At 50.3% G+C, this 15,618-nt stretch overlaps 6 protein-coding genes across 7 annotated transcripts; 3 read left to right on the forward strand and 3 right to left on the reverse strand.

Annotated features, from left to right (window-relative positions):
* Nucleotides 1–421: 421 nt before the first annotated feature.
* Nucleotides 422–2,796, forward strand: LOC6724969. The gene is made up of 3 exons (XM_016173327.3): nt 422–739; nt 805–1,102; nt 1,603–2,796. Exons 1-3 carry the CDS (start codon nt 548–550, stop codon nt 2,463–2,465), a joined length of 1,353 nt encoding a protein of 450 aa, XP_016037913.1. The 5' UTR covers nt 422–547; the 3' UTR covers nt 2,466–2,796.
* A 70-nt stretch (nt 2,797–2,866) lies between these two features.
* Nucleotides 2,867–5,650, reverse strand: LOC6724970 (UDP-N-acetylglucosamine transporter). 2 transcript variants are annotated; one of them, XM_002105970.4, is made up of 4 exons: nt 5,576–5,650; nt 5,153–5,479; nt 4,936–5,055; nt 2,867–4,489 (listed from the first exon to the last, which is right to left on the reverse strand). In XM_002105970.4, exons 2-4 carry the CDS (start codon nt 5,166–5,168, stop codon nt 3,552–3,554), a joined length of 1,074 nt encoding a protein of 357 aa, XP_002106006.1. In that variant the 5' UTR covers nt 5,169–5,479; nt 5,576–5,650; the 3' UTR covers nt 2,867–3,551. The 2 variants fall into 2 exon arrangements, with proteins under 2 accessions (XP_002106006.1, XP_016037914.1); XM_016173046.2 differs by lacking the exons at nt 5,153–5,479; nt 5,576–5,650 and having other exon boundaries at nt 4,936–5,119.
* A 570-nt stretch (nt 5,651–6,220) lies between these two features.
* Nucleotides 6,221–7,896, forward strand: LOC6724971 (translation initiation factor eIF-2B subunit beta). The gene is made up of 5 exons (XM_002105971.4): nt 6,221–6,412; nt 6,470–6,556; nt 6,626–7,082; nt 7,162–7,547; nt 7,616–7,896. Exons 1-5 carry the CDS (start codon nt 6,357–6,359, stop codon nt 7,686–7,688), a joined length of 1,059 nt encoding a protein of 352 aa, XP_002106007.1. The 5' UTR covers nt 6,221–6,356; the 3' UTR covers nt 7,689–7,896.
* On the reverse strand, nt 7,553–9,094 carry LOC6724972 (phosphoglycolate phosphatase 2). The gene is made up of 2 exons (XM_002105972.4): nt 8,589–9,094; nt 7,553–8,494 (listed from the first exon to the last, which is right to left on the reverse strand). The coding sequence occupies exons 1-2, from the start codon at nt 8,976–8,978 to the stop codon at nt 7,967–7,969; spliced, it is 918 nt and encodes a 305-aa protein (XP_002106008.1). The 5' UTR covers nt 8,979–9,094; the 3' UTR covers nt 7,553–7,966.
* Nucleotides 9,095–9,186: 92 nt separating this feature from the next.
* On the forward strand, nt 9,187–13,192 carry LOC6724973. The gene is made up of 5 exons (XM_016173329.3): nt 9,187–9,694; nt 9,772–9,817; nt 9,902–11,357; nt 11,958–12,539; nt 12,607–13,192. The coding sequence occupies exons 3-5, from the start codon at nt 10,632–10,634 to the stop codon at nt 13,180–13,182; spliced, it is 1,884 nt and encodes a 627-aa protein (XP_016037916.1). The 5' UTR covers nt 9,187–9,694; nt 9,772–9,817; nt 9,902–10,631; the 3' UTR covers nt 13,183–13,192.
* A 51-nt stretch (nt 13,193–13,243) lies between these two features.
* On the reverse strand, nt 13,244–15,588 carry LOC6724974 (WW domain-binding protein 11). Its single transcript, XM_039297289.2, has 5 exons — nt 15,299–15,588; nt 15,117–15,242; nt 14,955–15,052; nt 13,709–14,892; nt 13,244–13,638 (listed from the first exon to the last, which is right to left on the reverse strand). Exons 1-5 carry the CDS (start codon nt 15,360–15,362, stop codon nt 13,446–13,448), a joined length of 1,665 nt encoding a protein of 554 aa, XP_039153223.1. The 5' UTR covers nt 15,363–15,588; the 3' UTR covers nt 13,244–13,445.
* Between the last annotated feature and the right edge of the window lie 30 nt (nt 15,589–15,618).

Raw genomic sequence — 15,618 nt, forward strand, 5'->3', positions numbered from 1 at the left:
ATAAAGGAAGGATCCGTTAGGGGCAGTAGATTTGTCTGCATCTATATCGATATGTCTTCTTTTTGTATTGTTCAAATAAATTTTTTAAATAATAAACGCATTCTTTGGGAGTTGTTAGCCACTTTATGCGTGCAATTTTGAAAAGTTAGCCCATCATTGATGGAATTTCATAAGATTTAAAACTTATGCGTTACGCAAGGCTTTAAATATTGAGTACTTTATTAATGATAGACATTAATTTTTGTTTTGGCGGACTCTTGGCGATTAACTAATCTCCTGACCCAACCGATGTAAGTCGCCTGATGCACTTTCATTATAAACGTGTACAACTTTTAGACTCTTTAGTTTTAATACAACATATCGTGAATATTCGGATATAAACATATTTGGATGGATATTAGGGGCATAATCCAGCAATCCACCCCGCCTATCGCACTGTGCCCACTATCGATGTTATCGACTAAACAAATATTGTGTCCATCGCGCCATTCAAAGTACTGACATTTACATTTTGTTAGCAACGCTTTTCGAGAACAAACCGGTGACTATGAAAAAATCCAAGGACGAAGACAAGGAGGAGTCGCCGGTTCAACCGACGACCCCCAATTCCAGCGCAGGCAGCAACGGCAACGACGCCAAATCTCCAGTGGTTACTTCTGCACCGGCAGCAACTTTATCCGTATCCGTTTCGGATGCTTCGGGAGCTGGAGCTTCCGTTCGCACCACTGGACGCGTGAAGGTGAGTGAGACCCGCATCCCTGCGCCCCACAATTCTCCATCTGATCTTGAATCCGTGTCCTGCAGAAACCCAAACAGGTGTACGATCCCTCGGACAACTATGTGTCCCGCAGCAACCGCAACTCTTTCGGCGGCACAGCCGCATCTTCAGTCCCGGCCACCTCCAGTGTCCAGTCACCGCCAGTCAAGGAGGCCACCGATTCGCAGGACTCCACAACCAGTCCTGTTTCGGAGCAGCAGCAGCAGCTACAGCAGGCCCACCATCGCAACTTCGACACGTGCCAGAAGTGTGGCAAAAGCGAGCCCAAGCGCGGATCTGGCCATAAGAGCAACTTCCTCACTTGCAAGGGCTGCATGCAGAAATGTAAATATCCCTTGCAACTTTCCTACTTCATCACATTACCATTGGCTACGTAAACCATGGCACGACCATAGAGAAAAGTATACTTTTATTGTTGGTCAATGCTATCTACCTTTTGTAGTCGCTTTATCAAAAATGCAAACATGCAACGAAAACAAAACTGGTTTTTAAAAATCCTGCTATTCTTTCCGATTTTCGTGGTTTAGTTTACACCAAACCATAAATTTGCTGTCTATGCATATGTGCAGTAGTTGTTATCTTACACATGTATTTACGTGATGTTCCACTTTGGCAGGTACTAATTCATTGTGTACTTGCATTGGCATCATTAGCATCATAGTGTCTTGCAGTGATAATAGATTGCCATCAGTTCACAAAGAATGCAAAAGGACAATCCTTGTTTTACTTTAACACACGGATATATCTAACAATAGCTAGCGACTTAAGCATATCGTTTACTAGATTCCTATAATAATACCCACATTTTGTGCAATTCTTTACAGGGCACTTCCCGTGCTTGCCGGTCACGTTCCACAACCAGAGCACAGCCCGCAAGAAGTTCAAGTGCGACAAGTGTCGCTACTGCCGGCTGTGCAACGTGAGGGGTCCAGGTCTTTCCATTTGCAGTTTATGCGTGGACGCCTATCACCCGGACTGCAATGATCCCACTCTCAAGCAGAGCAAAACCGTCGAGGACAATCCCAAGTGGCGTTGCTTCCGCTGCGAGGCGTCTAATGTCGGCAGCAGCACGAGTGCCTCCAGCGAGGAGCAAACGGCGGCCAAGAAATCCACTGCTAGCCGCGAGGACCAGGACCAGGCCCAGCCGGTGGTGCCCAGGAAGTCGAATGCGGGTCGCAAGAAGCGCGTCCAATCGGAGCCCACCGGGCAAGAGAAGCCAGCGAAGATTGAGAAGGTAGCCAAACGTAGACAGCCCTCGAAAACAGAAAAGAAGAAAGAGGTCAAAAAGGAGAAGGATGAGGAGCCGGCACCAATAACAGTCAAGGTGGAGAAGGCCGAGCCGGTAGATATGGAGACTGAGCAGATTGAGCAGATTGAGAATATCGACGTGCCTCAGCCAGAAGAGGAATCGTTTTCCTTGCGTCTAATCACACCTGTAGAGAGAAGGAACCATCCAGTATCCAACTGGACCGTGGAACAGGTCGTCCAATTTGTTGCCAAGCGCTATCCGGAGGAGGCGAACGTGTTCCGCTACCAGGACATTGATGGCGCCTCCCTGCTGCTGCTCAACCGCCAGGATGTGATGAACGGATTCGGTTTGAAGCTGGGACCGGCGCTGCGCGTCTTCGAACTCGTGATGTCCCTGCAGACTCAATCCAACAACGTGGGCCTCGCCTGGCTAGAATAGCATCCCCACCTCCTTAGCACCTAAGTCATGTATCAATACTCTCTTCTGCAGCCATCGCAACCGCATCCATTCACAGCCAATGATGCTTATATTAAGTCTTCTGGCTGATGGCTAAGATTTTGCTTTAGTTTTAAGAATTTTCCACAATCCGCACTCGCAAAAGCACATACTTTTGAATGGTATCTGCTGGATTTGCAACACGTTATGATTTTTATTAAGGTTGTTTCTTTTTAGGGTAAAGGCAAAGGTTTACTCTTTTATAGATGAACTAAAGTTCTTCAGTTAAGAGGAAACCTTCCTTTGCCAATAAAGCAAAAAACTGACCCCAAAACCTTTGTTGTGTTTTTACTTTGCCTGGGTGGAAAGTTGTTATTACTTTTAATTGGAGTAAAAAACGCCTCTTATTCGTCTAATATTTATTCAAACAAAATGAAACATACGATATGGAATCACTCTTAAAACGCTGTGCGAATGATGCGACTTTAGTTCAAATATAAATATATAAGTGTGGACTGGTTCATCCTAGGATTTCTCAAAAATAAAGTAATTGGCAATGAATGAATGCACATTCAAGTAGCTATATATACATATATATATGATCTTCTTAAAAAATTCGAACAAAAGTTGTTGTGGCTGAACATCAGGTGTAACTTGAACACTATAAATCGTTACAAATCTTAGTCTAAACTTGAGTGCAAGTGGATATTTACAAAAAGATAGGCACGGGATGTGTGGTGTGTTCAGTGAATACTGCTGGCATTCCTTAGCATTCGCAAAGTAACAATCAAAATGATCAATTCAAGCTGTATCATTTCATTATCTATACTTTAGTTTCGCTAGTGAATACCCTAAATACATTTAAATTACATAAATAATTAAGTATTCTTATCGCTGCTTTACATTACAATTATCGTCTCAACTGAAAGTGCTACGAATTGTCCAGACGTTAATATCCACCATAACATATATACACACAGAACGTGGGGAATATCAAGGACACCGGGTGCACCGGATGCACCAGAGCAATTACCGAACGGCCTCCGGGTTGCGGACAAATACTGTTGGCAGATCCGGATTCCTCCAGAGCTAGACGCGTGGCAGGAGCTTCTCCTCATCGCCGCCAGGACCCTGCATAGTTGGCTTCGGCGCCGACCTGGCCGGATCGTAGCCGTAGAGGAAGATGGAGGCGATGACCAGGCCAGCTCCGAAGCTGAACTGCAGCGTGAGATTGAAGTCGAAGATGTATATGGAGGCCACGCACGAGATGATGATGGCCAGCGAGGTGGCGAAGCCCTTGAGAATGTTATCCGCGTACTTGACCACCACGGCAACGATCAATCCACCGCCGGCCTGCAGCAGGACCAGGTACCAGACAAACAGATCGTAGCCCTTGAAGAATCCCTGGTCGAAGATCCTGCTGCCGTCGTTAACGAAGCAGGTGAGCAGGCCGAAGGGAATGCTGAGCAGACTCAACTGCACATTTCGCATCCACACGGAGATCTCGGCGCCCTTGAGGATCTTCTCGAAGTAGATGCCCGCGAATCCGGAGAGGAAGCAGGCGCCCAGTGCGGCCCACAGTCCGAGCATCCTGTTCTGCTCAGGCGCCCCGCCAGAGGAGGCGGCCGTGGCGGCAGCTGCGGCTCCACCGGCCGAGCCACTCGCCGGACCCTCCGTTTGGGCCAACTGCACCAGGACGATGCCCATCACCAGGAGCAGCAGCGCTCCCCACTGCGTGTTCAGCAGCTTGCGGCGCAGAATGACAACCGCGAACATGGCCGTGGTGAGAATCTTCAGCTGGTACGTCACCTGGTAGGTGGCCGCATCCAAATGGGAGGCAGAGACGTACAGCAGATTGTTCTGAACGATATAGACCAGCGAGGGGACGCACACCTTCAGCGTGTCCATGGGATTCGCAATGATGGTCTTGTGCAGCGAGCGTACAAACTTCTGGGCATCCTTGCCCTCCTCGTTGAAGACCAGGAACAGGCACGTGATCAGTTTGGCGAACTCTGCCATGAGTACGGCTGCGAACGAGGGCGAAAATAGCAATCAATCAAATATGTGTATATATATACTAATAAATCCAAGTATCGCTGTTCGGGTTTTCAACTACAGAGTCACCAAAAGTTTAATGGCAAAATTTTAACCCAAATGTAATTCAGAATGTCAACCAAAACCTCTTGAACTGTCGCGGTTTTATCTAACTATTAGGAGCCAAGTGCGGAAGTGGCTGCTTATCAGTTTCTTTGGCAGCTTCACATCTACCCGAACGACCATTCCCCGCCTGCCGCTGCTCCTCCAACCACCTCCACCTCTACGACTCGTTTGCTTTTACTGCTGATGTTGCTGCTTGCGTGGACAGACCCACGTCGAGGTTTCGTGGAAGTGGCTCTGGGCAACAAGGTGAATCTGCTAAGCGGTGAACCGGCTTGACCTGCTGAGCCCGACGACCTGTTGGATAAGCACTCACCCGTGGAGCTGAGGAAGATGTCGCCTGGTCGGGTGCGGGCGTAGCGCATGCTGAGGCCCAGGATGGCATTCTGCAGGGTCAGCGTCAGCAGGCTGATGTACTTCAGCGTATTGGCGTTCACTGCGCGATGGGAATAGGAATACGTGACGGGGGCGGGCAGGAGCGCCATATCAGTACCGCTGGAGCAACGCCACCGCACTAAAGGCCAAATACTCACTGTGTATGCTGTTCATGGTGCTACGCTTCTAGCTCTTTTGTTGTCTCAACTCCAAAACCAAATAGAAACCTAAGGCAAACAAAACGCCGTAGTTGCGGTGTACACAAAGACTCCGTTCCTGGCCAAGATCAGTTGTCGGCGGGCCGTTCCGTTCGTCAGTTCGTTCCCTTCAAGTTGGCCACAAAAGCAGAAGAGCGCAAATGAAGACGACTCCACCGGACCGGGCGACACGTAAACAACAATCAGAGCCCGAAGCTTCTGCCAGCGGCGGCTTTTTATCGCCGCCTATGTGGTTGTTGTTGCTGTGCGCCAGGGACGTAGTCAGGGCTGGCAACGGGGGTTATAAACGCAAGAACTTCTTTATTGAATGCCATCGAAATTTAGAGCTGCATTGTGCATTTCAGTAAAGTAAATATAGCTTACATATGCTTCTGGGGGATGGACCCCCATCATATAGCAAACTACGCCCATGGCCTGCAACTTTTGTTGCTGTTTTCGCAGCAGAGACAGACTTTTCGATAACCACAGTGCTGACATTGTGGCGGGACTCGCGAAAAAAGGGAAAGTTGCTCGCAAAAAAAAGCTAGATATGCAATAATCGGACTTGATTGCTTAAATTAAATTATATATTATGACTTTATTGCTATTAAAATTTAAGGCGCTTCAACAAGAGAGCATGAGGAACGAAAGTAAAAACCTAGAGAAATACTAATAGACGAAAAAGCGTAAATAAATATTGTGCATGTTAAATGTTTTAGCTCAGCGGAATTTATTTATGCCGCACTAGGTTGGATATTTACTCAGCTGTCGTTGAAAATACGTCACAAAACCCAGTAGATAGACAATTGAAATAAACATAAGAAAACAAATTAAGCCAGTGAATGGTGAACAACCTATTGGCGGCATCTGATAATTGTGATGCATCAAATTTAGAAAACAATATTACAAGTATATTGCCATTTTGGGGGATTAAATAAATTAATTTAATGAAATGCAATAAATGAAAACGTAAATAATTTCCGTGTTCATTTTAAATATATAACTTTTTTGAGTTCATCACTAGCATGTGCTTTCGTCTACCCGCCTATCGATAACACCGCTCGGTGTGGCGATTTCGTAAATAGTTTTCTAATTTAATAATGGTAACAGTTGGCCACTTTAGTTGATAATTCATAATTGCAAAAACCATAGACGCCAGGGCACGATGAAGGAACAGCCGCTCAAGGAGATCACCCAGCTGATCCACGCCATCAAAGTGGGGTAAGCCGTCGGTTGGCAGGCACTGCGATTCATTTTACAGTGGCAAATATTCTGCAGGCTGGTGGAGGGATCCTACAACATAACCAACAAGACGCTGGACATCTTCAAGTACATCATCATGAGCAAGAGCTGGCAGAACGCCGAGTGAGTTGCAAGGGATGGCACACCAAGGATAACACATTAACTGATAAAGAACTCCCCCTCATTTGACAGTGCTCTCATGCAGATCGTGCGCGACCAGTGTAAGATCCTGCAGGCAGCTCTGCCCCAGGAGACGGTTACCTCGAACATTGCCAGGCGGATACTCAAGCTGACTCGCGAGGAGTTCGACCTGTTGCACGCCAAGGTGCAACACTTCGCGGACGACTCACAGGCCTCGCTGTCGCTTCACAAGCTAGTCACGCAGACCAGCGAGAGCAACGTCAGCGTAGATTACTCGGTGCCCCAGCATGGATTGCGGGAAGCGCTGCTCGACCACCTGCAGGAGGTGGAAACGGAGCTGGAGACCAGTTCGGAGAACATCTGCGTCCAGGCCGAGGAGCACATCCATTCGTCGGAGATCATCTTGACACTGGGCCATTCGCGCAGCGTCGAGAACTTCCTCAAAAGGGCGATCAAGAAGCGTCAGTTTCTCACCATCATCGTAGCCGAATGTGCGCCAGCCTGCCGGGTTAGTTGGGTCTCTTTATGGGACGACAGTATTTGGGTCTGTATAGATGTGGCTAAATCTAAGTACATGCCTTTTGCAGGGTCACAATTTGGCCGCCAGCTTGGCCAGCGAGAAGAATGTGGAGATTGTCGTGATCCCAGATGCGGCCATCTTCGCAATGATGTCGCGCGTCAACAAGGTAATAATCGGTACGCACAGCGTGCTGGCTAATGGAGGACTCAGAGCGGCATGTGGAGCGTACACAGTGGCCCTGGCCGCCAAGCATTACTCAGTGCCCGTCATTGTACTGGCGCCCATGTACAAACTCTCTCCACTGCATCTGTGCGAGCAGGACGCCTTCAATATGGTTGGCTGTGCGGAGGATGTGATACCCTACGATTCGATTCCAGCGCGCGAAGCCAAGGTATACAGTCCCATGTTCGACTACGTGCCTCCGGAACTGGTCACCCTTTTCATATCCAACACGTGAGTAGTACGCTTATCGGCCTTTCGACTCTTTTTTATTGCATATATTGGATTCTTCTTTTACTCAGCGGTGGCCATGCCCCCTCGTATGTGTACCGCCTCCTTACGGAACTGTATCATCCCGAAGATTTGGAGATTTGAAATCGTGTTTGTCTCCTTGTTTTAACAATCCTACCAATAAAGTCTACAGTAAAATCTACAGTAGCAAGCCCATTTCGAATCGATTCGATTCGGATTGATTTAAATGCATCAATTTCGTAGACATTTATAAACTTTAAAATTCAACAATAATTATATCGAATAAGCTATAACGGTGGATCGGTTTTCGATTAAAGAACACACTACTTTATCTTGCGTTGATATTGCTAATTTCAGGTAGCACGTTTCTAGTAATTTCCCTGCGGCACACGATCCCTAATCTATTTTTGAATATTTTCAAGCAGCTGCGTGAAGTCGGCCAGGCTATCGGCATAGTAGTCCGGCTGGGCTTCCACCGGGGCGTTCAGCATGTCCTCCTTGGTGAGGCAGCCGCTAAGTACCAGCAGGGACTGGAAGCCGCACGCTTTTCCGAACTGCACATCCTGCACCAGGGTGTCCCCGATGAAGATGCAGCGCTTGCAGTCACGAATCTCGAACATTTCGCCAAACATCTCGCCCAAAATGGGAGACGGCTTGCCCAGGAACGTGGCCTCGCGTTGCGTGTAGCGTTTAACGTGCTCCAGGAAGTCAAAGAAGCCGGCCACATTGAGATTCTCCGCCAGTGGCATGATGACATCGCTGCCGCCGGCTATCAACTGGCAGTCGTCGTTCTCCTGAAGGTGCCTGATGGCCTTCGCCAGCTCCACGTACGAGAGGTCCAAGTGGATGTCGAACAGCACAGCGCCCACGGGCTTTTCAATGGCCAGGTGCTCCACCAGCGACGCGGCCGTCAGGTGCTCCTTGACTTGCTGAAGGAGAATGAAATGAAATTTTAAAGTCACACGGAAGCTCTTGAACTAAATATATTGTATATATATGTGTTAGTAATAACCTTCCCCTTACCAGCGATTCAAACTCGATGTTGTGCTTACGCAACGTTTCGTTCGCTTCGAGGGACATGAGGGAGAATACCCGCTCCCCCGGCTTGTGCTTCTTCAGGTACCGGACAATGGTCTTCACCGGATGGACGATGTCGTCCTCCTGGACGTTCTTGGCGCCGATGTGGCGAAACTTCTCCATGTAACCCTCCTCGGACCGGAAGCTGTTGTTCGACACGAACTTGATCTGCTTGCCGGCCGCTTTCAAGGCATTGACGGCGGCTCCCGTGTTGGGAATCCAGCCCACCAGGAGCCAGACGACGCCATCGCAGTCGCTGATCACCAAATCGAAGGAATCGATGAACTGCCGCTGCTCCTCGAGGCTGAGCTTCAAAATGTGTCGTGGCGGCGACATGGAAATGTGTGTTGGTTTGGTTGGTTGGTTTTTTGGCTTACAGGAACGAATGGGATGCTGGTTGCGCGCGCACCGAAATTCCACAGCCGACTGACTGCCATTGCCGGCATTTAACCTTCAATGTCAACGCATTGACATTGTTTCCCCGGTTCCTCGGGCCCGAGCCCACCCAACCCTGCCCTATACAACCCTATGCCTACGTACATACGTGCTAAGTATCTTTTATTACACGATTTAGCGAACCGAGCGGAGTGGCTGGTCCGATAAGATTCCGTATGTAAATATAAGATCTTCTGTGTGGAACGCGGCATGAAAGACTCGTGCGCCTCGTCTATTTCACATTCCCATCTGCCGGACAGAGCGATAAATAGTCCGGAAAACACCTACATACAAATGTATCTCATTTGCTTCCTAGTTGTCGGATTTACAATCAAGCGTAAGCGTGATTATACCAAGTTTATCCTAAGGAACACCTTATAAAATGAGTCTGCTGTCTTCGACAATTTTGGTTGTTCATGCTTTTTGGCTGACATTTGAATTTAACGGAAATTATTTAGAACCATATAGATTATCGAACTAGTTCACTGCAAAAGTGACTGGAATATTTTGGGGTCTTGAAATAATTGACAGCCCTATTATTGAATTCAATTTTATGCTATCAAACCAAAACCACAAACCCAAAATGGCTGTTAAAAAAACTTAATTAAATTTCAAAGGTTTGGCATGATATAAATATTATATGTATTTGGCGATTCACATGCTTCCTTTCCATTCTTCCAATTGCATTCCTTAGAAATCCTCTGCGATGCACGTGATTGAAGGCGATTGGATTGACATATGTAAGTATTGATCGGTGCATCGGCCTTTTGTTGTTTACACCCATCGCAAATGTTGCTGTTCGCTCAAGCTTATAACTATTGCAGGCACAAACATGTACAGTGAACACTCGAGGAAGCATGTATGAGCACGCTTTCCTCAGTTGGAAAAGCAAAGGTACTGTTGACGCATGGGGAAACTAAGCCTGAATGATATGCACAAAGTATGATGACGATCGCGAAGACAACAGAAGGCCTGTCGCCCTACGGAGGTCCCACTGTGCTGGGCCGTAGACCCTGGCCACACATGTCAACACCTTGACATTGATGGCTGCGGCATTTGGCCAGCGGAAGCGGCGAGGGGCAATGGAAAGGGGAAGGCGGGGAATGGAAAAGCCGCCGGAACGGAGGAAACCACAAATGGCCAATAATTCAAATTCAAATGCAACATTTCAATCGGCGGTGTCCGGAAGACGCTCGTGTCCATGTCCGCGTCCGCGGCGGAGAAGGAGAAGGCGAAAGAACAGGCCAACGGGGGGGGTACTTGATGTGCGAGCGCGTGTAAGTCGCGTCGCTTGGGGTTCGGCTGGGTTTTGGTTTGGTTTGGTTTGGTTTCGGCTGCGGCATTTTGGTATATCGCATCACAAGTCCAAATCGATTGCCGGGCCAGCTAGTTTAGTTAGGCGTCTCCCTGATAAGATACGAAAGTACGAGTTGCGAACGCTTGCGGAGAATTCCGCCAGAAGAAAAGCACATTCGGGCACCTGAGCTTGGAGCAACTGTTCCCGGCGGTTATACAACCAGACAACTAGTCAAGAAGTAAAGAAAATTGCCGAAAATGTCTGCCCTGGCCAATGGTGGAAAGGAGGAGGATCTGAAAATTCTGGCTCAGCTGAAGAGCATCGAGCAGATCAACGAGCAGCGCCGCATATTCCTCAACAGCACGATCAACGAGGAGGTGCCGGAGGCGACAAACGGATCGACGGTTCGGGAGGAGGACCTGGAGCAGAATCTGAAGGGTTTGGACGAGCCGCAGTCCACGAAGGTGCCTCCGGAGGAGGTGGCGAAGAAAACGCCTGATGAGGTCCCAGCCCAGGAGCAGCAGAAGGAACCCGAAAAGGTGGAGCCAGCCAAGCCTGTGCCCCCCAACACGCTCACCCTGAACGTGAAGTACGCCACGCTGCCAAGTCCCAATGTGGTGACCCTGCGATCCCCAATCTCGCCGCCCCCCAAACCGCCCATGCTGGGCCGCACCCGCAGCACAGGTCCCGGCGATGGCAAAGGTCCAGCGGGCAATGGAGCTCTCTCGCCCGACAGCTCCCTGATCCGCCAGAGCTTTCCCGAAGGCGTCATCACGCCCAGCAAGCCGGCCAAGAGCCCTGCCACGCCCAGCGAGGAGGGCCCTCCGACGACCGTCTCCGCCCGCCACTACGAGGGACTGATCGAGGAGCTGAGGTGTCCCGGCTGTGCCGGCGCCATGAAGGCGCCCATCCTGCTCTGCAAGAGTGGCCACAGTGTCTGCGAACAGTGCACCCGCATTCTGCTCATGTGCCCGCTCTGCAAGGTAAAAATTGACGTCAGCTCGCCGAAAGTGTTGTTCGGTTATCAATATCATATTGCCCCAATGTGCTCCTTATCTAGTGACGTGCAAATATACATTGGTATAGACTAAGGAAAAGCTACTCGCAGATTGCCATCATCGACAGGCGCAGGACAGAATGATCTCCCGTGGAGATTGCTTTATTACCCAGCCGACCGAGGGTGTCTAATCAATTTTCAAGTGCAACCCACTATCTGCACTACAAGTGTGTCCATAAAAAGTAAGCCTTGTCTTGCTCCAGGAAATGTGTACCATCTGTCCGCAACCTTCTAACTATCCAACCGAATCCGAAATCTGCAGAGGAAGTCGATATTAACTTCGCACTTTCCCATAGATAAACTTGTATGCTAGCTAGCCAATGGACAAAATAAGTACATCGAAAAGCCCGTGTCATACTATCACTATGATAAGTATGATAAAGTGTATAGTTTCTGCAACATCAAGTTCTTTCCATCAATGCTTGAATACTAGGAAATGGGGCATATGATATGGGTAACACACATCGCACTCGAACTTACGCACTAATTGTATGCCAATGCCAATGCGAATAACTTTATCTTGCAGGAACCCTTCACCACCTCCCGATCGCTGACCGTGGAGGCGCTGTGCGCCAAGGCGCACTTCCGGTGCGGACACGCTTCCGGCGGCTGCCAGGTGCGGATGCCAGTTGTCCTGCTGCCGTGGCACGAACAGCAGTGCATGTACAAGCCGATGAAGTGCTTCATGGGCCGCGTGTGGGGCGATTGCCGCTGGCAGGGGCGCGAGGTGCAATGGAAAGAGCATCTGGAGGAGGAGCACGACGACCGCCTGTTTCGGTCAAGCAGCGCCGATTTGCAATGGAACCTGGCCACGCGGCGGAAACCGCTAACCGGCTACTACGTCTTCCAGGCGCACGACGAAATGTTCAACTTCTACGAGATCCACGATCGCCAGCGCGTGCTGTTCACCATGACCTGCACGTCGAACCGGCGGGACAGCAAGTACAACTACGCCTACGAGGTGACGGTGCTGCAGCCGGACAACGAGGCGCTGTCCATGACCCAGAAGTTTCCCGTGCACAGCGAGTACGACAAGGACATCCTCATGGAGGGCACCTGTGTCAGCATTCCGCTGACGGAGCTTAACCGCTTTCTGGACCAGGACAAGGTGAGGAGTACTTAGCACCAAATGCTCAGCATTAAACTAATCTACTTATTCGACGACCACCCGGCAGGTTCTCCACTACCGCGTGAGTGTGCTGGCGGTCAAGTCGCCGCGTCGCGCAAAGCCACCTCGCCAAAGTCTGCCGCAGCCGGTGGACCTGGAACAGGCCCCGAATGGAGGCGTCAACGTGAAGAGCGTGCCGACCAACATGATCATTACGCGCACCTACAAGGAGGCCATCGGCGAGGTGGCCAAGGCGGATGTGGCCAGTCCGGACTCGGAGGAGGATCCGGCTGCCGCCGACGGCACTGGGGCCATTGGAACCGACGGAGCCGGCGGCGTGGAGCTCGAGCGCAAGTGGGGCACACCGCAGCTGCACTTCAACCGGAAATATCTGCGGAACACTCTGAACGACGCCACGCCCGCGGAGGACGAGCTGCGCCCGCTGGCCGCCGATCTGCGCAATGGACATGGCGACGACAAGCTCTCCCAGTGCAGCAACAGCACGAGTTACACGAAAAAGGTGTCGGATTCGCTGCGAAGAAGCTTCCGGGCCCTCAAGGCGGATATCGTGGAGCTGCGCCCGTTCAGCAAGAAGGCAGTCAGGGCTGGATCAAGCTCTCCGGTCCAAACCAATGGCAAGTAGTGATTCCGTGTGTGTGTGCCTCTTTTAATTCGTCAACAGTCAACAGTTGAAAGCATGTAAATATAGCAAATGTTTTAATCTATTGTATATGTACTAAAACCGAAATAAAAATAAAAAAAAAACAAATTATACTCCACACACGTTCGTTACTTGAATCTCAATCCGTAGCGAATGAAACGAGTATGGCTTGGTATTGGTTTGGATGACATGCTTTATCTAGGACTTAGACTACTCAGCTACTACAACGCGACTCCATTCGCGTGCTACAGCAAGCCCTGCATCTCGTTCATGAACTGCAGATAGGCGTCATCCTTGGTGGGCGGCTTGCTGTGCGCTTCGGAGTGGACGTGGTGTCCATCGTTGGCCACGTGCCTGGGCCTCGCCGTGCGGCGCTGATCCTCGCGCTTCACTCGCAACGTGGACGGTACAAAGCGGGTGACATCCGCACTCAGATTCCTAATGAGTAAGTAAGGAATATTTAGCAATGGCAATTGGTTCTACTGCGCCGTAAAGTCATCGAACCCACCTGATTTGTGGCTTGGCTGTAATGGTGGCCACACCCTTGGCTGACTCCTTCGGTGCACCTGCGCCGCCTCCCTGCTTATTGTGGTGCGCGAGGCGCGGAGGCAGGCCGGGCGGCGGTCCTGGCGGCATCCTGATGCCCATGCGCGGTAGTGGTCCCAGTCCATGCGGTGCCCTGGGTCCTGGCGGCGGTCCAGGTGGCATGCGTATGCCGAAGCCGGCACCCGGGTGAGGAGGTCGCATGGGTGGAGGTCGGTACATTATGCCCGGTGGCCCAAGATTTGGAATGGGCGGTAGGTGTGGCAGCTGTGGCGGCGCAGGCACCGACGACGCTGGTGGCAGCGGAATAGTCGGCAATGTGGGCGCTGTCGGAGGAGCTGGTGCGGGCGTTATTGTGGATGATTTGACTGATGCTGGCTTGGTCGGCACTTCGGGCATCTTTTCATCCTCATCCTGGTCATCGTCGTCCTCATTGTCCGTACTGCTGGGGGTTTTCTTATCGGAGTCAGATGCTCGTTCATCTAACTTATCTATATCTTTCCCATTGTCCTCCTCCCGCTTTTTGTCGGACTCGTCCTCTTTAGCCGTCAGTTTTCGGTGCTTACGCTTGTGCACATGCTCCATTTCCTTCATAAAGTCGTCGATATTTTGGTTATTTGGCTCGGCGGCTTCGCTGTTCTTGTCCTTGTCCTTCTCCTTGTCCTTGCCCTTCTTCAAGGACTCTGGCTCTTCCTCCTCGCCCTCACCATCGTAGTCAGTATTTCCCTCGGCATCGGAATTGAGTTCGGATAAGGCAAACAGATCCGGCGGCGGTCCCGGCGGGACACCCAGCCAATCCTTTTGCTCGTTCTCCTTCGATTTCTCCGCTTGCGCCTCGCTGGCTAAATCGCTATTTCTGGACACGCCTGGCGGAGCACCTGGCGCATAAGGCGGCAGGGCCATTGTCATGGGCGGTGGGGGAAGGCGTATGACAACGGATGCGCCGAATCCCGTCACCACCGATCCGCCAGTCGTTTCGGTAGATCCGCCTGGCATGGCAGACACCGGAGCGGGCAGCGGAATTTCGTCAATCTGGACGCTCTGGGCGTGCTTAACGCTTTCGTAGTACTGCTGCTTCTTCAGGCGCTTCTTCTCGTACTCCACCTCCTTGCGCTTGAGGTCCGCCCAGTGCTCCGGCTCGTCATTGTGCTGGAAGATGGATATTTGAGTGGTTAGGTGGACTACCCTATTATAGAGCGAGTTTGTCTTACATAGAGTCGCATTACGCGGTCGAATGTCTCCTTCAGCTTTTTGCGCTTGTCGCGCAGCACCTTCTCGTTCAGCGGCGATGGTTGCAGAACGTTGTACTCTGCAAATTGAAGGCGCTGCATGAGTGGCTGAGGCGAACCCTGCTTGCTCAATGGACTACTCACCCATCTCGTCGATCTTCTCCATCTCCTCAAGTATCTGTGAAGGATCCTTGTTCTTCAAAACGGCGGCCCGCACCATTTGGCGCTGTTTCTTGTTCTTCTTGAGCTCCTTCTTGCGGGCCTCCTTGCCTGAAAGGTGCAGCTAGGTGGGTTCAACATATCGAGCTGAATAGGATCATACTTACGCGCCTGGTCCGTGGGATTCATGTACTTTCCACTCTTCGTGGTGTTTATGGAGCGGCGTCCCATCTTGCTGGCGATTTGTTGTGACTGCAACTAAATAAAAGACTTCACCTAACCGCCGGCGCTTCAATATCGTTACCGGCGTTTTTCTCCTGCCCAACGTTACAATTTGCTCTTATAATATCACTTTCAATTTATTTATTTATTTATTTTTTCGTTTGCAGCTCGATAGGCCGATAGGCGCGTGGTCCGCTGATATCGATGAAAACAGAACAGGGCTCGAAGTGTGACAAAATACATTTGGCGGGAAATAGCTAACAGC

The sequence above is a fragment of the Drosophila simulans genome, chromosome X (genome assembly GCF_016746395.2).
Source record: "Drosophila simulans strain w501 chromosome X, Prin_Dsim_3.1, whole genome shotgun sequence".
NCBI classification, from domain to species: Eukaryota; Metazoa; Arthropoda; class Insecta; order Diptera; family Drosophilidae; genus Drosophila; species Drosophila simulans.